Here is a 23,061-nt window from a genome sequence, read left to right as displayed (position 1 = left end):
ATAATGGAAAAAAATCATAATTATGTGGATATATCAGTGTTATACAAAGTCGGAAAATAAAATACAGAATCGCTAAAGTTTTTTATGATGTCTATTATTTGTATGTTTCGAGGCTTCACTGTTCCTCACTACAGGAACAGGAACTTCTTTATTTGCTTCAAAAAACAGCACCACTCTAGTCCAGGGATCTGGTTTAGTATTGAGACCCAATCCCTGGAAAATTTAGCCTTTGGCCAGTCACATGGAATTCTCCAAAACTTGTATACCTGGAAGGAGTCATTCTCATGATTTCCCAACATCCTACTAGGCCAAGTTGTCCTCGGTAATTGACCATCGAGCATCTCCGACGAATATACTAGAATTGTCATCCACTACATTCGATGGTTGCGATACCTTGTGTGCTGTCCGCCAAATGGGCAATCCCAATGCTGTCAGATTGCCAAGGACAACTTAGGCTTCAGGTACAAACTAGCAGAAGATGTCGAAAGAGAAAAAAACAGGATGGCACCAATCAGATTTCTGGGAGGAGATTCAGAGACTGGCCAAAGCTAAAAAAAATTTTGTCACCTGCTGATTCACTTTGTGGAATCACTTACTAGAATCAGACCGTGACCATAAGTGGTGCCATGTATGGAAAAAAAAGCCACACTTTTTTTAACCTGTTAACTCCTTTAAGCCTCCAAAAATTTTAATTATCTCAAAATTGATCCATCAAAGTTCACTGGGACATTCAATATATTTTGTGCAGAGTTTTGCTATCGGTGTCAGTCCCCACTTCTACTACACGCCATGGTGTGGTCTACCTTTATGCCCAGTGTTTATACGACATCAGTAAATACAGTGTCTCCATATGTGTAACCAGGTGTCTTAGTATCCATAGATGACCTAATGGTTGAGAACCATCTTTATATGGGTGCCCATTCATAGAATGTGATAGTTTGGTGTAACAGGAAAAGGCCCGTCCTCAAATTATGGAGCATTTCTAAGGCCCGGTTCGGGTTTCTGTTTGGGGAAACCTTGAATGGATACCTATCCACTCAATGAAAATGGTTACCTAAGGAAACCTGCGGATCTCATAGACTCTAATGAGGTTCGTGTGGTTTCCTGCCACTTGCAGGACTTTTCTCTGCACATATTTCATGCGGATATGGGGAAATGGAATGGCCTGAATGGCCTTAGAGTCTGCCCATAAATTACAGAGAATGGTTTCTAAACCTTAAAGGGGTGGTGCATTTATGGACACTTTTCCTCTATCCACAGGTCTGGGGATAAGTGTCCGATCACTGGTAGCCCAATTGCTGAGTCATCCAAGGACAAGGAGGATGGGGGACTGAAAGCCACCTACAGCCTACATGTGAATGGAATGCCAGTGTGCATGTGTGAGTGGCGCTCTATTTATTTCTATGAGGTTTACTGGAAATATAATAGCCATCAGCGCCTGCAGCCCTGTAGAAGTGAATGGAGCACTGGTCACACAAGTGGCTTTAGAGGACTTTTGGTCCCCCATCCTCCTAATCACTGGGGAACCCAGCGATCGGACATTTATCCCCTGTCCTGTGGATAGAGGAAAAGTGAATAATAGTCTACAATTGGACACCCCTTTAAGTAATTACACATCACAGAAACCTGAGGTACATGTTATACTACTAAGATACTGTGTCATTGTAAGTCACACCCCTTCCCCACTAAGCCACAACCTCTTCCCCTCTAAACCAAGAAGCCCTGTTGTGCCAGACACAAAAGGTATAGCAAATTTTATGGTGCAACCTTGAAGAATTGTGGTGCACTTTGATCTTCCACCAGTTTTCTTAGAGCGCTCCCATAAGTTGTCTCAGCTTTATTAGTCCCACGACAGTAAATATCATGATACTTTGCATATCCTTGCTCAGATCCCAATGATCAGAAGAATGGAGCAATGGTCTGGCACTGTTACATTTATTTCAATAAGAGACATAGTAAAAGCAGAGCGGTATCTCCGACCCTTCCAATGGAACTGGATGGAATGATGGGAGTCTGAGCAGTCGGAGAGGGGATATGAGATCATCTGTTTTTGTGGGAAACCCCTTTAATAAATTCCCTCTTACATGTCATGTATAAAGACAACTACATAAGTCATTTTATCTCAGATGTTCCTCTCCGAGGACTTGATATCCCCAAGGTGAGATCTAAGAGACAGATCGGATACAAAGATGTCCGGAAAAAACTCCCTTTCCTCGCTCTATAAATAAGCAAAACAATTACAGCTCCCTATGGGGAGATTCACTTAGTGATTCTGCGATCACCTGGGATTGGGAATATCCTCGTAACGTGTATATATATATACGTTATATATATGGATGAGATGGCAGCTGTCCCACTCAGTACAGTATGTCTGAGCTCTGATACACCACCAGGTAAGTCACTTGTTGTGTCTTCCATCTATCAGGATTCTCATGACTTCTGTTACACTGTCATTGATCTGTCATTGGACTCATCGGGAGGAAATTTTATTATAATGATATGAATGTAAACAGGAACGGGCGATTTGTATGGAATTTTTTTTTTTTTAAATGTAGATTGTGAGCCCCACATGGAGCTCACAATGTACATTTTTCCCTATCAGTTTGTCTTTTTTAGAATATGGGATGGAAAGCCATGCAAACAGAGGGAGAACATACAAACTCCTTGCAGATGGTTTTTTTGCCCTTGGTGGGATTTGAACACCAGGACTCCAGTGCTGCAAGGCTGCAGTGCTAACCACTGAGCCACCGTGTGGCCCCCTTGTACAAATGTCTTAGGCAGGTGTGTGAAAGTAAGTAAAATTAAAGTAATTAAGAACTCTTTAGGGTTAACAAGGTTAACGTTACAAAAAAAAAAAAAAATCACATCCCGTCAATATTTGGTGTGACCTTTGCCCTTTGGAGGAGGAGTCCTGGAAGTGATGATACGGCCCCCACAGATATAGCCCTGATCTCATCATCATCCAGTCTGTCTGGAGCAAGCCTACAACCAAGATGGCCGGAACAATCTCCCTACGAGTTCCACCAGTAGTAGTGCCTGTAAAAGTAATAGTAGTAACAGTAGTAGCAGTAGTCGTAGTGGCTGCATTACTCTGTGAAGTACTACTAGTCTTTGCTATCATATTTGCTATTACACTAGTCCGGTTGTGTATTTATATATCTTTATACCACCAGGCCGGAGATGTTTTTCTACAAGATCTTGTGGTCACTCATTCAGTATTACCTCGCCACGGCCTCCCATCCCAATGGGCACGGCTGTATTCTGGATGCCTCAGACGAGATGGGCATAGTGTGGAGTGGAGACATCATGGTGGGAGCAGTATTATCTTTACATGTGAACAAAGTAAACGATAAGATAACATACAAAGAGAAGCCGGGGCCGGTCATCTGTAAGAGGTAGAGAATTCCTGTTTTATTACTGTATCCTGATGTATTATCCTTAGATTCCACCAATAAGACACTTACCCTATCTCCTTGCTGCTCAGTACAGTGAAGGGGTGAAGTTGGACCCAAATCTATGAATATCTAGTGATATTCCGTAACATACCAATGAGGAGGATACCCTGATAAATGTATTTAGGCAAAACTCCTTGAAGTTCTGGGAAATGTTCCTCTGAATGGTCACGTCAAGACTCTGTCATTACAGAGGAGGTCACTGAAGACTTTTGCCAGGGCATTTTCTATGTGTACAATTGTACAAAGGGATACATTTAGATTTGGATCATGACTCCATATTTTAAGTTGTTAAAGAATTTTTGACCATTTCCATTTCTAATTCTTACAGATATCAACTGGATAAATATCTTCAGTTACAGACCATCCGATACGCCATGAAGGAAATCAACAATAATCCCAACCTTCTCCCCAACATCACTTTGGGTTTCCAGATTTATGACTCTTGTCGGGTTCTTCAGAAGGAACTTGAAGGCACGTTATGGATGATAACTGGGCAGAATAGAGGAATACCCAACTACCAGTGCCAAAAGAGGAATCGGCTGGCGGCATTCATTGGCTACACTACGTCAACATTCTCAATACTCATGGCTCACATTCTGAGCCTTTTCAGGTATCCACAAGTAGGTTGAGATGAAATGTTTTTGGACAATATTATGTATTGGTTATATTTTGACCCCAAAATCATGTTCACGCAATAAGAGCAGACTTTACCGAGAATGATCCTGGGTGCAGAGCCTTCCATTCGTGAAACTTAATACCATATCTCTGATTTTTGAGCTGTATGGTTCACTATTTGACCAAGGAAAGACCATAAATGAATGAAATTTTTGAATAATATTATTGTGTTTTTCTTCCCATAGATCAGCCATGTTTCCACCAGCTCCCTTCTAAGTGACAGGACTCAGTTCCCATCTTTTTTTCGTACTGCCCCCAGTGACTGTTTCCAGTCCAAAGGACTGGCCCAACTGTTGTTACATTTCCGATGGACCTGGGTGGGGATGATCGCTGATTCTAATGATTATGGATACCAGGGCATACAAGGAGTGAGACAAGAATTCATTAAATCTGGAGCTTGTGTGGAATTCTTAGAGTATGTTCAGAACAATCGTCCAGATCGCAACTTTCCAAGGATCATCCAGACCATCCAAAAGTCCAGAGCCAAGACTGTCGTTATCTTTGCCACTGATGTGGATATCATTCTGATGTTTGAGGAATTCCTTCGTCTTAACATCACTGGAAAGCTTTGGGTGGCCAGTGAAGGCTGGGCAACGTCTAACTCATTGTCTTCTGATAGATATTCTCAACTTCTTGCCGGAACACTCGGCTTTGATTACTCTCGGGAACCCATTCCAGGGTTTCAAGACTACATTGAGAATTTCAATTACTCGAAGGTGTTAGTAGAGCCTTGGGATGGGATGTTTTGGGAGGGAACAATTGGTTGTGCTTTCCTGGATTTCACCAATGTGACCTTCAACCGTGAAGGGCCAAACAGAAATTGTACAGTGGATGAAAGATTACAAAAGTATCAGATAAGCGTGAATAATATCACCAATTTAGGAATGTTGACCAACCTTTACAATGCTATACATGTAATTGCTAAAACTATGCATGACTTGAGTTTATGTAGAGTCGGAGAAGGTCCTTTTCTTAACGGAAGCTGCTCAGATGTTTCGAACATTAACCCATGGCAAGTAAGAACTCAGCACTTGAAATAAGAAATTACAGACATGTCTACAGGTGTGCTCTTCCTTACCTTCCCTCTTAGCTAGATACGTCTTTATTAGAGATGAGCGAGCCTTGCAAGATTTGTTTCATGATTATTGGCGCAGCCCAGTGACGGTTTAGACACATAATAAACACCTTCCCTTACCTCTCCTTGGTTCTCTTGCAGGTGCCTTCAAGGTCTTCTTCAGTAATCTTCATGTGAATTCCAGTCTCCTGGTTGACTTCATTGGACCCTGGTGACTGCTAAGATCTGTGATTTGACCTCAGTTGTCATGTGTGGTGTGCCAACATCATGGTGCTTGACCACTGAGGCCCAATAACAGTTATATAATCCAAGAGGCTTGAAGACAACTGGAGAGGACTGCAAGGGAGCTCAAGAGATCGAGGAAAGATGAGTATCACTAGAGTTTATTGAGTTTTCCTTTGAGCCTCCACTTATTAAACACTGTGGGTGATGAATCCCAAAAGTTTTGGGTTCAGTTGAATCTGATACGTATTGAAAGTTCGGGACAAATACGGTTTGTTACAAATTGGTTTGCTCATCTCATATATCAAAGAATTGATGTAAAAATGCTTGATAAATCTCCCTCACTGCAATAACTTATTACAAAGCCAACTAAGCCAACGACTCTATAGATGTCTATGTGTAGCCACCCAGTCCATTGCAGCCTTTCAAGAAATTTTGTAAGCTTGCCGTAGTAATGTGTTATATTGGTTGACCTTGACCAAATTTGAGACTTGTTAGGGGTGGACACATCTGTATATCTAATAAACTTAAAATTCTTCAGGGTTTTGACAATTCCTTTAGTTGAGAAATTTCTGCCTTATGAGAGTGATACTACCTTTGATTTCCTATCAATGTTGTCAAATGAGGGCTCATTTTTTGTGGGACATGTTTTATTTCAATGGCACCATTTTGGAGTGCATACAGATGTAGATTTTCAACTGCAACTGAAAAAAAGTTAGGCTAAAGAGGATTGCAACTGCTTACGTAAGTCCTAAGCCTTCAAGTTAAACATTTGCAAAATTTGCATAAAGGAAACTCTCCTATATGGTTCCTCAACCACTAAGTGACATATATAATTTTGGTGTCTTCTTTTAAAGCAGAAATCACTTTCAGCATGACATAGGGTTCCCAGCAGTCATGTAACTTGGGGAATATCAGCCCTATATCAAGTTTGGGCTGAGCCCCCCAGCGCCCATATGCTATAACACTCCCTTTACTGGCCCCCACACAGTATAATGCCTTATTTACTTGCAGCCACATGGTATAATGCTCCCTTTGTTGGTCCTCACAAGATATAAAACCCCCTATTCTGCCAGCGTTATTGACTCCCATACAGTAAGTGACCCTCATATAGTGACTGCGTGGCACAGATCATGTCCCATTGCTGAACAGCATCAACAATGTCCTGATGCTGTTCGGCAATGGGAAGCGATGAGTGGTACATAGGCCCTCCTGGAGGCTAAAGAGGAAGTCAAGAATGCCATGGTCAGAAGAGTAGTCTACCAATGGAGTAGTCTAACAGCCCACAGCCCTTTATATCAAAGCAGTGATGGGAAGGGCCCCATAGCAGCAGTTATGGCTGCTATGATGGTAGTTATGCCCTTCGTCCAGATATGACATCTACATCTGCAAACCCAAGCTGTGCTCCTGGATTTACTCTTTCAGGTTCAGAATGGCATTACTGGCTACATACTATTTGGGCCCCTGATGTGTTTTTTTTTTTTTTTTTTTTTAAGGCCGTTACCTGCTCAGCAGTTAATGGGTCCTATTTTCTTACCAATCCTAGCTGCTGCTCACATCCTCTTGTGCTTCTCCTTCTGCAGGCGGATCGGTAAGTAAGGCCTCGGGCACACGAATCCCACAAACAGTACTATCATTATATTCTGGTGTCTTTTATAATGATTGTTGGGCCAGGAGAGGTGAGGGAACAAAAAACAGTGTTACTTACTCTCCTGAGCTCTGGCAGGTTTGGGCTTGTTTGGTGACCATCATGCAGGCCAGGCTGGTGTCCTTATGCTCACTACGTAAGGGGTCGTCCAGTTCAACATTGAAGAGATCTGCGAGGAGTGTACCGGAGCCCTGGAGAGCTAAGAACAGTGTATTTTTATGTTTGTATCCTCCCCTGGGTCTCTGTTCATTATGCTGTGACATGGGTGACAATGGGGCATAATACTGTGTGCGGGGGCCACTATGGGGCATAATACTGTGTGCAGGGGACACTATGGGGGATAATACTGTGTGCAGGGGCCATTATGGGGCATCATACTGTGTGCAGGGGCCACTATGGGACATAATACTGTGTGCGGGGGCCACTATGGGGCATAATACTGTGTGCAGGGGCCACTATGGAGCATAATACTGCGTGCAGGGGCCACTATGGGGCATAATACTGTGTGCAGGGGCCACTATGGGGGGATAATACTGTGTGCAGGGGCCACTATGGAGCATAATACTGCGTGCAGGGGCCACTATGGGGCATAATACTGTGTGCAGGGGCCACTATGGGGCATAATACTCTGTGCAGGGGTCACAATGGGGCATAATACTGTGTGCAGGGGCTACTATGGGGCATAATACTCTGTGCAGGGGTCACTATGAAGAATGTGGTTTGTTACAAATGTTCTCCTTGGGATCCTGCCATCCCTAGTTATGTCCCTGCCAAGATCTCACGTCTAGTCTTGCACATGTATAACAGCAAGGATAGTTTTGTATTTATTTTATAAAATACCTAAAAATACACCAAATTCTCCTCACAGGTTCTCCATTACATAAAGAAGGTTCAAGTAACATTGAGCAATGGAAGAGATTTGTATTTTGATAAAAATGGAGACTCCCCTCCGATATACGATATTGTCAATTGGCAAATTAACCCCAAAGGTTCAATGAAACAAGTCAAAGTGGGGACCATTAACTTTACATCCACTTACAGAGGAACCCTTAATATCAACACAATTTCCATCCATTGGCCATTTGGTGATCAAAAGGTAAGAAAAGAAAGAAAAATTTGTTCGCAACACATGCAGATGCGACCAAACGTACCTGGTCTCCAAATGGGTTACAGAGGTTTTCCAGCCTAAAATTCTTCATGATCTATCCAAAGAATAGGTCAACACTATCACCTCGGACTAGGAATTGCTTTTATAATATGCTGTAATATTGGTATTTCACAGTGTATTATCTCACGGTAACCCATGGGCCAATAAAGGTATGCGAGATGTGTGAAAGATGACTTTAAAGTAGAAAATTTGTCAAATCAAATTTTTTTATTTTTTGAGAGAATATGTCAAATATATGTAACTTTACACCTTCAACTCATTTCTAGGTCCCAATGTCTATATGCAGTGAGAGTTGTCCACCAGGTTCCGGAAAAGCTTCAATTCCAGGAGAACCAAGTTGTTGCTACAAATGTGTCCCCTGCTCTCAAGGAGCGATTTCCAATGAAACTGGTAAGTTCGTTATTAACGCTTTGTCACAAAGCACCAGAATTTTATTTTATTTTTTTAAGAAATATATATGTCATCTCTTTTCAGATGCAACTGAATGCTATGAATGTCCTTGGAATGAGTGGCCAAGTGAAGAAAATGACAGATGTCTCCAGAAACCCATGGAATACCTCTCCTATGAAGAGACTCTGGGCGTCACTTTGGCATCCACCAGTGTTTCCTCATCCTTTGTCCCTATCACTATTTTAGGCCTACTGATTTGCTATAAGAACACCCCCATTGTCCGAGCCAACAATTACACCATTAGTTGTCTTCTTCTCATCTGTTTGTCCCTTTGTTTTTTGTGTTCTTTGGCATTCATCGGTTATCCCGAACATCAGAAGTGCCTATTACGTCAGGTGGCCTTTGGCATGGTTTTTGCATTATGTGTTTCATGTATTTTGGCCAAAACTATCTTGGTTATGATTGCCTTTAGGGCTACTAAACCCAACAGTGACTTACGTAGATGGGCCAGTCCTCAGGTGTCCTACTTGGTCATTTGTATGGGCACGTTTATTCAGTTCCTCATCTGTACTATTTGGCTTATTATTTCTCCTCCCTTCCCGGAATTTAATGCCAAGGCCAAGACTGGAGTCATCGTTGTTGAATGTAATGAAGGTTCATCCAATGCCTTTTGGTTTATCCTAGGATATCTCAGTTTATTGGCTGTTATTAGCTTTCTTGCTGCTTTCTTGGCGAGAAAACTTCCTGATCGCTTCAATGAGGCCAAGTTCATCACGTTCAGCATGCTGGCGTTCCTCACCGTATGGATGTCCTTCATCCCAGCTTCACTAAGTACGAGTGGTAAATACACAGTGGCCATGGAGATCTTTGCCATCATGTCCTCTAGTTGGGCTTTGATCTGCTGCTTGTTTTTTCCTAAATGTTATATTATTTTGCTTAAACCTCATGTCAACTCAAGGAAACGCCTTCTTGGGAAACATGTTATGCTAAAACTCAATTAAAGAAAGTTTTTTAACCACATAACATTGTGCCATTATATTCCATAAATATATGCTATAGACCTTAGAAGCCTTTGACATAGACCAGGATACCAGAACCCTGACCAAGATTGGAGGACACCAATGACAGAGGACCTGTGCAAAGTAGTATATGGATTCACCTAGATATGAATGAAATTCCCAAAATGATTTAGGGTTCAATTTGAATAATTGGCTCAGACCAAATCAGACTCGATTTGGTCTTTAAAATTTGGTCTAAATCAAACTGCTCCAATTGCCATGAAAAATTGTGCAAAACAACTCAAACTCCCATATCCAGCATGTACTGATCTTCTCCCAGTGAATCCTCAGTCACTATTGCTGGATTCGTCTCTAATAGCAATGCAAACTGTTGAGAAAGACCTTTTTCCACCACTTCTCTGGTTCCGGCACAAATTTTTAGCTACCCCCACTTCCAAGTAGGGATGAGTGAACCAATTTGGACCTAATTTACCTCATAGTATAATTGCTAGGGAATTGCTAGATGACAATTCCCCAGTAGCTGCTGGAGAACCCTGGAGGAAGGGGCACAGGAGACAGTGAGCCCTAAGCTGAAGCCCCCCCCCCCCACACACTGTCCCTTCCTCTTTCCAGGCCCTAGGGTGGCGCAGTGACCTAAAAAGGCAGAGATGTTACAATAATAAGTGGTGGCCCCAAAATAATAAACAGTCATACTCACCTTGTTTTACCTCTCATGGGCATCCGGGAGTTCTCAGGCATCCTCCTTCTGTGATTGGCCTCAACATTCATGTGAGACACGCCGACATCATGACACTTAGCCAATGTCATGATGTCGGTGTACCCCATTTGACCACTAAGGATTGTGACCTCGGGGTGTAAGGGGGTTTAAGGAAAAAATACCCTGGGTGGTTGTCCAAAAGCAATGGAGAAGGGCAAAACTATTCCACTCTGTCATAGGTGATCTATATCCAGGCTAGGAAGTAGGCCAAGATTTGCAATAGACAAGAAGCAAAGGACATTTATTTAATGTTGTGGGAATCTTTGTTGCTATAATTTGCACCAAATTTTTCAAATGTTCAACAATAGGGGTGATTCACCATCATATCTGCACCAGTTTTCTGACCTAGCAGAAGTGTGATAATATGGATCCTTCTTCCTTTCCACTTCTCCCATTCTACAACTTGTTTGCCACTTTCCGCGACAGTGGGTGAAGTCAGACTTACAGCGGGCTGGGCCGAAGAGTCATATTTATGATAACCCGAGCTGGTTTCCTGGTGTGATTTATAGAAATCTACTCTATGTATTATGGTAAAACATGATAAAATGGATATAAATAATGTGTCGCCACAATGATGTGTTGGACAATTGGCTTTGTGATCTGTAATGCAGAGTGAGGAAAAAACACAAAGTACTGCCCCCAAAAATGTCAATAAAAACTGATCTAAACATTATATGTACCCCAACATGGTGTCAACTAAAAATACAACGCATCACACAAAGAACGAGCCCTTACATGGCTTTCTTAAAGAGGACCTTTCATGTCCTTGGGCACATACAGTTTTATATACTGAAAGCCGAAATTAAGTTTTCCCGTTGTGTGCCCCGGGGAAGAGATATCGGTGCAATTACCAATAGCTTTTCAATGTCATTCTAGCCGGGAACGCCCCTCCTGACGGGAGAGTCCATAGCATTTTACTGTCAGAGGGGGCGTTCCTTACCACCTAGCCATGACGCTGAGTGGTGAGGAGTGCCTTCCCCACCTTCTGACAGTATTCATCCATAGACTAGTAATGGGGGGTGTTCCTCACTGCTCAACATCTTGGCTGGGCGGTATGGAATGCCCCCTCTGACAGTATAGCACTACGAACAGTACAGTCAAGAGGGGCGTTCCCATTGAGACTGTCAGGAACGCCCTTCTAACAGTAAAGAGCTATCAGTAATTGCACCGACATCTCTTGCCCCAGGGCACATAACGGGAAAGTCAACAGCTCCCTGAACCGCAAATGTCCTAGGAAATGAAAGGTCTTCTTTAATAGAGTAATAAAAATTATGAATTTTGTAAAGTAAAAAATCAGAAAAAGTTGCCAAGCCTGAACACCCAAACTATCCTGTGTCCTCGAAGGGTGGAACTGTGGGAGGGAGAGAAATGGATGACTGTGTAGATAATCTGTTTTCCCTTAGTCCCAACAGCGGCACAATACGGGCCTTGTGCCGCTGGTGGGACGACGGAATGGTGCTATAATTATGTAGTCCTATACCATGCTATATGGCATAAATGTATGAGAGACCTACACCAATATGGAGAATGGAGGGCCCCCAACTGGTGCCTGTCTCTTCCAAAATGAGAATGTATACATACAGGTGACCACAGGTCTACCTACTTGTTTTTTATTTTTTACCTCTCCCCTGGGCGGTGGTATATCTAAGTTTCCTTTTATATACTGGGGTCTTAAGAGGTCCAGTATTTAAGAATTTCATTTTTGGTTCAATCCAAATTTGTTCAACCCAAAACAAACCAGGGACTCCCCCAAACCCGAAATGAAACAAATCTTATGAAGTCCACCCATCTATACGACTTCTACAAGAGTCATGGAAACAACTACTTAACTGTACCCTCATCTTCCATAGCACAAATGCTTCACTAACTCCCCTAGAGTTATGGACAAGGCAACTACTCCATTGAGCTTTCATGTGTGGAAGTCATGGGTCAAGAAACCTCCTTCCCCACCTAGGTCCCAGCTGTGTGTCCTGTATCTTTGAGACTATTGTTACATATCATAGATTCAGGCTGTAGGAGATAATTCTGTATCGTCTCGTAAGGGGAGTCGCTCCCTCGGCTCATACAACTCATTGCTCATTATATATAATTATGGATTTGTCCATTATATCAGAAGAAGATAATATCCATGTGGGAATGGGTTCATGTAGAAGTGACCTCCACCAGTGCTGGGATGCGTAATTATTAGTGCAATCCCCAGGATGCTCGAGAGGTTCTCATATAAGAGGGGAGCTCAGGTAATAACAATAGGATGTGGGTGAGAAATATCAGGTGAGTGGAATATACACCGCGGTCTTTGAGGACAGTGTAATACTGAGTCAGTAGCCCGGAGTTACTAATAGCTTGACAGTGTAAACATAGACAGGCAGAATGATACTACAGCAGATTTATCACAGTGGCAGTCTGATACTACAGCAGATTTATCACAGTGGCAGTCTGATACTACAGCAGATTTATCACAGTGGCAGTCTGATACTACACCAGATTTATCACAGTGGTAGTCTGATACTACAGCAGATTTATCACAGTGGCAGTCTGATACTACAGCAGATTTATCACAGTGGCAGTCTGATACTACACCAGATTTATCACAGTGGCAGTCTGATACTACACCAGATTTATCACATTTGCAGTCTGATACTACAGCAGATTTATCACAGTGGCAGTCTGATACTACGCCAGATTTATCACAGTGGCATTCTGATACTACAGCAGATTTATCACAGTGGCAGTCTGATACTACACCAGATTTATCACAGTGGCAGTCTGATACTACGCCAGATTTAACACAGTGGCAGTCTGATACTACACCAGATTTATCACAGTGGCAGTCTGATACTACAGCAGATTTATCACAGTGGCAGTCTGATACTACACCAGATTTATCACAGTGGCAGTCTGATACTACACCAGATTTATCACAGTGGCTGGAGCCAAATAAATCTGGAACATCTTTGAACAGTGTACTCTACACCTATATCACTTTTATGATACCTAGATCACCTTAATTTTACGCCAACTTGCCACTTTTTTTCTGCAAATCTAGTAAGTAATTTTTTTTTAGCCCAAGCCAGATGTGACACATTTATGCCAGTGTTTAGTCATAACCACAACAGTAAATCTGGGATATTGTGTATAAGTGTAATTTGTTTGATACTGTCTGCTGAGCTTTGTATTTAATCCTAATATATGTAATAATGTGTACTGAGGTGGTGTAGCTAAGCCTATCTTGAGTGATGATTGGACAGTGCTTTGGTATACATACCGTAGGACCCCTAAGCGTTATAGTCATTATAGACTTCCAGTAATAAACTGGTCAACCTCTTAAGAGTACACCACTGGCCCAGCCAAATAGGCAGAAAACGAGGGCAGCACCACATCATTACCCCACAATTGAGGTATATGTATTATATAAGGTATAGATCATTATATATCATTAGTAAGGTTGAGCGATCGGGATCGGAAAAGATCGGATCCCAATCGGAGATCGAGCAAATTTCCCGATCGGGATCGGCTGGAAAATGATCAGAAATCAGATTTTGAAATCGATTCTGAAATCTCAAGATCGGCTCAACCCCAGAGAGTAGATATGACTTTTTATTATTTTTCTGGACTTTCTCTGGGCCTTCAATTAGTATACATTGGGGTGTGAAGAGACCCCAGAGAATCGTATTGATTTGTGTGTTGGGGGGGGAACCTCAAAAGTTTTGAGTTTGGCTGAACATGAATTTTTCAAAAAATTCCTAATTCAACTGTCTCATGCTGTGATCTTGTAGATACCTTGGGCCATAGCCAAATATCGTCATGATACAAACACAGTATCCTTCATGATGTGGGAACTAGTACCCAACAGATATCATGATGGACATATGTGAACATTTAGGTCACACGGCCAAAGATCACTGGGTCACCACGTGACTCCTTAACTAGTATTATTGAATGGAATCAAGTATTGATCCCTAGTATGCCATGACTTCTTGTAAAAAAAAAAAAATCAAGCAATGTTTGGCTCGAAGATGTGGTCACAGCCAGGGGATCACACACTATGGGGTTGTAAATGAAGGAGTCGCAGGGTGACCCAGCCATCTTTGGTTGCGCAATGTGAGAAGTGGCCAAAGTCACAGCGTAGCCTTAGTCATTGCCATTGTTTTCTATGAGGATTGGTCTTTTGCATTATTTTTCGTTACTATTATTTCTTACAATATGTAGTAGTAACAATGACCGAGAGTCCAGCTGTCTATTTCTATATCTTTACAACAGCCTGAAGATGTTTTTGTATCAGATACTATGGCCGTTCATTCAGTTTTACCTCACCATGGCCTCCCAATCCAATGGGCACAGCTGTACTCTGAATGCTCCAGATGGAACGGGCGTAGTGTGGAGCGGAGACATCATGGTGGGAGCAGAATTAGCTTTCCATGTGGACGTGCTATACAATAAGACAACATACAAAGAGAATCCGGCACCGGTCATCTGTAAGACGTAAGGAATTTCTGATTTCTTTCCTCGTTTATGATCACTTTGGAAGGCTATAGTTACTGATCCAATGAAAGACAAAAAATAGCCAAAAATCAGACATTAAAACTGCCCCTTAGACTTGTATTGGGTCCATCAGACCCCAAAAAAACACAAAAATAAGACATACCTTATATATTTTGTGGATTATATTCACTGTCAGATAACTCAATGGACGTGTCCATGCATCCATTGACCTCCATTGTTCTAATAACAGTAATGTAACCAACCTTAAAAAAAAAAGAACCCCATCTCTAGGGATTTAAACATGTATGAGAGACCTTGGTCTTTTTCCAGGATATGTTTCATACTTGATCTCAATATCTGGACTGTACATTGGGCACATTTGCTGTTCCAAACCTGGTAAAAAGAAAGGACTCCTTTCCTCATACTGGGAACCCCCGTCTCTCCACAGTCCTACTGTCCTGTACTGTGTATAGTGTAGACAGTAGACGTATGAGGAGGCATCATAGATCATTAAGCTGCAAGGAGTCCCATCTCCTGACCAGGTTCAGACCAGGAAATCCAGGCAATGTAAGGACTAGGATTGAGCCAATCTTGAGATTTCAAGATCGATTTTAAAATCTGATTTCCGATAAGTTTCCAGCCGATCCCAATCGCGATTGTGAAATTTTCTCGATTGCCGATCGGGATCCGAACTTTCCCGATCACTGAACCCTAATTGTACACTCACCGGCCACTTTATTAGGTACACCTGTCCAACTGCTCGTTAACACTTAATTTCTAATCAGCCAATCACATGGCGGCAACTCAGTGCATTTAGGCATGTAGACATGGTCAAGACAATCTCCTGCAGTTCAAACCGAGCATCAGTATGGGGAAGAAAGGTGATTTGAGTGCCTTTGAACGTGGCATGGTTGTTGGTGCCAGAAGGGCTGGTCTGAGTATTTCAGAAACTGCTGATCTACTGGGATTTTCACGCACAACCATCTCTAGGGTTTACAGAGAATGGTCCGAAAAAGAAAAAACATCCAGTGAGCGGCAGTTCTGTGGGCGGAAATGCGTTGTTGATGCCAGAGGTCAGAGGAGAATGGCCAGACTGGTTCGAGCTGATAGAAAGGCAACAGTGACTCAAATAGCCACCCGTTACAACCAAGGTAGCCAGAAGAGCATCTCTGAACGCCGCACAGTACGTCCAACTTTGAGGCTACAGATGGGCTACAGCAGCAGAAGACCACACCGGGTGCCACTCCTTTCAGCTAAGAACAGGAAACTGAGGCTACAATTTGCACAAGCTCATCGAAATTGGACAATTGAAGATTGGAAAAACGTTGCCTGGTCTGATGAGTCTCGATTTCTGCTGCGACATTCGGATGGTAGGGTCAGAATTTGGCGTCAACAACATGAAAGCATGGATCCATCCTGCCTTGTATCGGTAACGGTTCAGGCTGCTGGTGGTGGTGTCATGGTGTGGGGAATATTTTCTTGGCACTCTTTGGGCCCCTTGGTACCAATTGAGCATCGTTGCAACGCCAAAGCCTCCCTGAGTATTGTTGCTGACCATGTCCATCCCTTTATGACCACAATGTACCCAACATCTGATGGCTACTTTCAGCAGGATAATGCAATGCCATGTCATAAAGCTGGAATCATCTCAGACTGGTTTCTTGAACATGACAATGAGTTCACTGTACTCCAATGGCCTCCACAGTCACCAGATCTCAATCCAATAGAGGAGCATCTTTGGGATGTGGTGGAACGGGAGATTCGCATCATGGATGTGCAGCTGACAAATCTGCGGCAACTGTGTGATGCCATCATGTCAATATGGACCAAAATCTCTGAGGAATGCTTCCAGCACCTTGTTGAATCTATGCCACGAAGAATTGAGGCAGTTCTGAAGGCAAAAGGGGGTCCAACCCGTTACTAGCATGGTGTACCTAATAAAGTGGCGGTGAGTGTATATTATATGTATGGTAGGGTTGAGCCGATCTTGAGATATCAAAATACGATTTCCGATCATTTTCACAATCACGATTGTGAAATTTGCTCGATCATCGATCTGGATCTGATCTTTCCTGATCCCATTCGCTCAACCCTAATAGGGACGAGATTTTGTGGTCCAAATTGCCCAGTATGCATGGGTCCTTAGGCCTTATTCACACATCAGTGTTTGGTCAGTGATTTGCATCAGTGATTGTTTGCCTAAACTGGGTGGGCTGAAAATACAGAACGGGTGCAAGTTTTTCCATTATACCATATCCCTTGGTTTTGGCTCACAATCAGTGGTGCAAACGACTGATGTGTGAATAAGGCCTAACCCTGGACTACTTAGTGAGTAGGGAGAAGGAAACTTTCTTGGTGATAATCATGACTATCTTGAACAAACGGTTTATCCTCTGAGTTCCCGAATTACAGTACCATGGGTCTACTGTCCAATACTCGAATCATTATTGAGTGCAAAACAATAGACTTATCTGTACGATTCTGTGAGTTCAGTTTGAAGTATGCACCCCTCATATGGATCGAGCTTCTTGGACCAAATGTGGCTTCCGAAATGGCCTTTTGAATGCCCATGGGTACAAAGTTAATTTTTGGTTATTACTATATGTCAAAATCACATCTCGAATCATAAGTCTTCTATTCTATTTGGCTGTCAATGACCTTTTGACCACTTTCCACCATTACTTTATTCTACTTTTCTTGATGTTCCTTTTTATAGATATCCAATGGAAAGATATTTTCATTTACAGACCATAAGATACGCAATGAAGGAGATCAACGATAATCCAGAAATTCTCCCCAACCTCACTTTGGGCTTCCAGATTTATGATTCTTGTCGTGTACTCAAGAAGGCTCTTGAAGGAACATTTTGGATGATAACTGGGCAGAATAGCGGAATACCCAACTATCAGTGCCAAAAGAAGAATCGACTGGCTGCTTTCATTGGTTACGCTAGTTCGACGTTCTCAATATTCATGGCTCATGTTCTGAAAGTTATTAGGTATCCACAAGTAGGTTGAGATGAAAATTTTTGCAAAATATGTTTCATTTTTAAATGTTGTACTATAAAATGTATATAGAGAATGTATACCCTTCCACCAGAAGCTGCACCATACTGTCACTCATTGCAAACTTCCTATGGGCTCCCTTTATAGTCAATGGGGTGTTTCGGGCTTCGTAGGTGCCCACTCTGACACACCAGAAGAACAGATAGCCAACACTAGTGTGAACCTAGAGCAACCCCTTTAAGGCTTTGGTAATTTATATAATTGGTCTTCACACCAATGATGACCAATGATCATATTGAGAAAAATATTTAATTAAAAAAACGTTTATAATACCAGAAAGGTTAAAGAAAATTTGCAAGTTTTTGAAATAAATTTTATTCTATTACTCTCATTGTAGATCAGCCATATTTCTACTAGTTCTCTACTGAGTGACAAAATTCAGTTCCCATCCTTTTTTCGTACTGCCCCAAGTGACTCTTTCCAGTCCAAAGGACTGGCCCAAATGTTGTTATTTTTCCGATGGACCTGGGTGGGGATGATCGCTGATTCTAATGATTACGGATACCAGGGCATACAAGGAGTGAGACAAGAATTCATCAAATCTGGAGCTTGTGTGGAATTCTTAGAGTACGTTCAGAACAATCGTCCAGATCGCAACTTTCCACAGATCATCCAGACCGTCAAGAAGTCCAGAACCCAGATTGTCATTGTCTTTGCTTCTCAAATTGATATCGTTCTGATGTTTGAGGAATTTCTCCAGCATAACATCACTGGAAAGCTTTGGGTGGCCAGTGAAGGCTGGGCATCATCTACCTTGCTGTTTTACGACAGATATTCTAAACTTCTTTCCGGAACGATAGGCTTTGATTATTTTAGTGAGCCTATCCCAAGGTTTTGGGACTTTATTGAGAATTTTAATTTCTCGGAAGTATCAGGAGAGCCCTGGGATGGGATGTTTTGGGAGGAGACTATTGGTTGTTCTTTTCTGGATTTCAAAAACTTTACCATAAACCATGAAAGGCCAAAAAGGAATTGTACCATGAAAGAACAATCTGGAAACTTTCGGATAAGCATTAGTAACGTAACCAATTTCCGAGTGATATATAACCTTTACAATGCTATACATGTAATTGCACAAGCTCTCCATGACTTGAGTTTATGTAGAGTCGGAGAAGGTCCTTTTCGAAATGGAAGCTGCTCAGATATTTCTGACATTAAGCCATGGCAAGTAAGAAATCTGCAATTGAAATTAGGAATTATGGGAATGCTTGTATATAATATTCTGGTATTAAAACAGTATTTTGATCACTAGGTTCCCAACTCCCAAGTCTTCCATTCCTCCTCACCAGCATGACCATGTTGGGAGGAGTTGTGGAACATTGGTTGAGTATGTTTGCTGGTTATAATACAACCATATGGAAGGTATGGAAAAGTTTCTGAAGCTTTTACCTCCTATTCAATGGATTGTTATAGGCTGGCATGGGTTCTATACTAAAAATCCAAGAGATCATATAGTATAATACGTGTGAATGATGTCCAATGCGCATCAATTTCCGAAGCAAAACATACATATAATGTGGATTTCAGGCCACCTCCTTAGTGAAAGTTTTTCACTGCAAGGACACGTGGTTTTAGGATACATTCACCTGGAGTATGTTAGAGCCTTCTAGTCAAAATAACACATTTGTGTCCTTCCATACATTTCTCCTTGTGTTACAGGATGACCAGCTTTTTTAAAAAACATGCTTTTTTGATATTATGCCATGAGATGTCTATCTTATATGTTTCTACCACCCAGTGATTTTTTTTGGGTGGGTGTAGATTCATAGTTCATGGAATTACTAATGTTCGAAATTCTCATTATAGGTTCTCCATTACATGAAGAAGACCCGGGTAAAACTAAGTAGTGGAAGGGAATTGTTTTTTGATGAGAATGGAGACCCTCCTCCCATATATGATATTGTCAACTGGCAAATGGATCTGAAAGGTTCAATGAAACAAGTCAAAGTGGGGACATTTAGCAGCACAAGCACTCACAGAGGAACCCTTGACATTAATATAAGTTCTATCCGATGGCCATTTGGTGATGAAAAGGTAAGAAAAAACTCAAGTGCCAATAGATGCAGTAGTGGACTAGGGTTGAGCGATCGGGATCAGAAAAGATCGGATTCCACTCGGCGTTCGAGTAAACTTTACGATCGCGATTGGAATTCCGATCCCGATCTTTTCCGGTGGGATTGAGGTCAGAGGTTATCTCAAGATCGGCTCAACCCTGTTCATGTATATATCAATAATAGGGTTGGTAACTGGTTCATATACTGTACATGTTGACTTTGATGACACTTACAGGCAGCCTATTAAGCCCTGCCTTATGCAGGGTCTAATAGGCTGACCAACATAGAGGACATCTAGCCTTTACTTAAGCCCACAGTTCTCATGGAAATCTAATGGCTCAGATACATTTACATAAGGAGCCCACTATCGATGTAGCATTCAAGAAGGTAAAGCAACCAGGATTGGAGTTATCATTGAACTTGGCTGTTGCAATGGGATGTCTACACCAAACATTTACTCTACTATTACATCATGGAAAGAGAAAAAGTTATATTATTTCAGCCTTCATTTTGTCTAAACATTTTTGCAGATCAAGAAGAATAATAAAAATTCTCTATTTACTTACTTTTAGGTCCCAAGTTCCACTTGCTCTGAGAGTTGTCCACCTGGTTTCCAAAAGGCTTCACTTCAAGGAGAACCAAGTTGTTGCTACAAATGTGTGCCCTGCTCACATGGAGAGATTTCTAATGAGACGGGTGAGTTGGTTACAGAGTTATAAAAATATAGTTAGAAGAGTCTGAATTTATTTTAAGATGTCTCATTTCTTCTTAGATGCAACTGAATGCTATGAATGTCCTTGGAATGAGTGGCCAAGTGAAGAAAATGACAGATGTCTCCAGAAACCCATTGAATACCTCTCCTACGAAGAGACTCTGGGCGTCACTTTGGCATCCACCAGTGTTTCCTCATCCTTTGTCCCTATCACTATTTTAGGTCTACTGATTTGCTATAAGAACACCCCCATTGTCCGAGCCAACAATTATACCATTAGTTGTCTTCTTCTCATCTGTTTGTCCCTTTGTTTTTTGTGTTCTTTGGCATTCATCGGTTATCCCGAATATCAGAAGTGCCTATTACGTCAGGTGGCCTTTGGCATGGTTTTTGCATTATGTGTTTCATGTATTTTGGCCAAAACTATCTTGGTTATGATTGCCTTTAGGGTTACTAAACCCAACAGTGACTTACGTAGATGGGCCAGTCCTCAGGTGTCCTACTTGGTTATTTGCATGGGCACCATCATCCAGTTCCTCATCTGTATTATGTGGCTTGTTATTTCTCCTCCCTTTCCAGAATTTAACGTCAAAGCCAAGACTGGAGTCATCATTGTTGAATGTAATAAAGGTTCATCCAATGCCTTTTGGTTTATCCTAGGATATCTCAGTTTATTGGCTGTTATTAGCTTTCTTGTTGCTTTCTTAGCAAGAAAACTTCCTGATAGCTTCAATGAAGCCAAGTTCATCACGTTCAGCATGCTGGCGTTCCTCACCGTATGGGTGTCCTTCATCCCAGCTTCACTAAGTACGAGTGGTAAATACACAGTGGCCATGGAGATCTTTGCCATCATGTCTTCTAGTTGGGCTTTGATCTGCTGCTTGTTTTTTCCTAAATGTTATATTATTTTGCTTAAACCTCATGTCAACTCAAGGAAACACCTTCTTGGGAAACATGTTATACTAAAACTCAATTAAAAAAAACAACTTGTGCCCGTATATTCCATAAATATATGCTGTATGCCTTAGAATAGAATATTATGATTAATAGTTAGTAGTTAAAGAAGCCTTTGCCATACACCAGGGTACCAGAACCCTGACCATGGAGATGTAACATGACAGTCCAAGTTCTCCTCGAATGGTATTGAATCCTTTTCAATGTCTTTAACACCAAGGTTAGTAATATTAGTAATATCAAAATGCCAGCAATATGTATGGCTAAGGGTAGATGGATGATTTTCCAAAATTAGAAGATTTTAAGAAATTTGTAGTGCCAAATCGATTCTCCCTTACTATTAACGCTCCTATACAAATGGCATATTACCTAAAGTTTAGGATTGTATGTCAGCCTTAGACCAAAAAAGGCTTGAAGAGGCCTATAAAGGACATTTGCAAGGATGACCAGGAGAGGTGAGTTCATACCAAAGAAGTTTGGTGGGAAACAAACAGGAAAATGAAATATCAGAAATACCCACTGAAATGAATAGTCGCTAATTTCTATTCCTGAGCAACCAGTGCCATTAATTTTGGTGCCTGATATGCTAAATAGGCTCTTACTTATCTGGTGAGCAGTCCTGAGATGGCGTAGACAGGTACAAAGAATTGGAGTTGGTGGAGGTGGTGGATGATCCTCTATAAGACTTTAGGTAATATGAGTGCTATGCAGGGTTATATCCCCTCAACGCTGTCTAAGAGTCTCACCTCTGCCAGATCAGTCCTCTCTGCGCTAAGCTGACGAGATGCAAGTACATTGAAACAGCTGTTCTTGGCTGAGAAGACTGTATCTGGTTAAATCCCAACATCATTGCAAACAAAGGCCTCTGAGAAGGTCGGCATGATGTTAAAGGGAGTGCCCTCTATAGGTTGTGCTTGACTGAGACTCTGTCTTCCTAATTACATCATGGAAGACAGACTTGCACATTCTCATCAGCGCCCTCTATTGGCGTGCATGACTGAGGCACTGGCATCCTAATTAAATCATGGAAGTCAGATTTGCATATTCTTCCCTAGAGATGAGCTATAAATATATATTTCTTAGTAACTAGAACATTGTTCATTGGCAACACCTGACTTATAGAAGGACTCAAGACACCAAACAATGGGACCAAAGCAATGAGATTGAGTTCAATTTTACGAGTTAAAGAGGAATATGCAAAGGTCAGGACAGATAGCAAGAAGATATGGTCAAGTACACAGGCCTGGCCAATACTAAAAGGAACAAGAATAAACACACCGACTTCAGGAACCAATAACTTTTTGATCAGGTACTAAGTGAAGAGTCCTTAGGGTACCTTGGGCTCTTACGCACTGGCCATTTACGATGTCAGGAGCCAATACATT

General features: G+C 41.8%; 2 protein-coding genes across 2 annotated transcripts; both read left to right on the top strand.

Moving 5' to 3' along the window:
• The first annotated feature begins 1,085 nt into the window (after nucleotides 1–1,085).
• Nucleotides 1,086–9,623, top strand: LOC142202587 (extracellular calcium-sensing receptor-like). Its single transcript, XM_075272780.1, is given in 14 exon segments — nucleotides 1,086–1,090; nucleotides 1,261–1,379; nucleotides 1,890–1,918; nucleotides 2,127–2,158; nucleotides 3,174–3,395; nucleotides 3,784–4,075; nucleotides 4,316–5,093; nucleotides 5,347–5,416; nucleotides 6,924–7,018; nucleotides 7,102–7,106; nucleotides 7,944–8,171; nucleotides 8,510–8,633; nucleotides 8,718–9,598; nucleotides 9,600–9,623. Coding segments are annotated over 14 exon segments (2,904 nt in total).
• A 5,101-nt stretch (nucleotides 9,624–14,724) lies between these two features.
• On the top strand, nucleotides 14,725–21,699 carry LOC142202585 (extracellular calcium-sensing receptor-like). The gene is made up of 6 exons (XM_075272775.1): nucleotides 14,725–14,891; nucleotides 17,608–17,899; nucleotides 18,294–19,124; nucleotides 19,763–19,990; nucleotides 20,583–20,706; nucleotides 20,783–21,699. The coding sequence occupies exons 1-6, from the start codon at nucleotides 14,725–14,727 to the stop codon at nucleotides 21,697–21,699; spliced, it is 2,559 nt and encodes an 852-aa protein (XP_075128876.1).
• Nucleotides 21,700–23,061: the final 1,362 nt, after the last annotated feature.

The sequence above is a fragment of the Leptodactylus fuscus genome, chromosome 5 (genome assembly GCF_031893055.1).
Source record: "Leptodactylus fuscus isolate aLepFus1 chromosome 5, aLepFus1.hap2, whole genome shotgun sequence".
In the NCBI taxonomy this organism is placed as follows: domain Eukaryota; kingdom Metazoa; phylum Chordata; class Amphibia; order Anura; family Leptodactylidae; genus Leptodactylus; species Leptodactylus fuscus.
The sequence above is the reverse complement of the archived record's forward strand: the minus strand, read 5'-3'. Positions and strand labels throughout refer to the sequence as shown.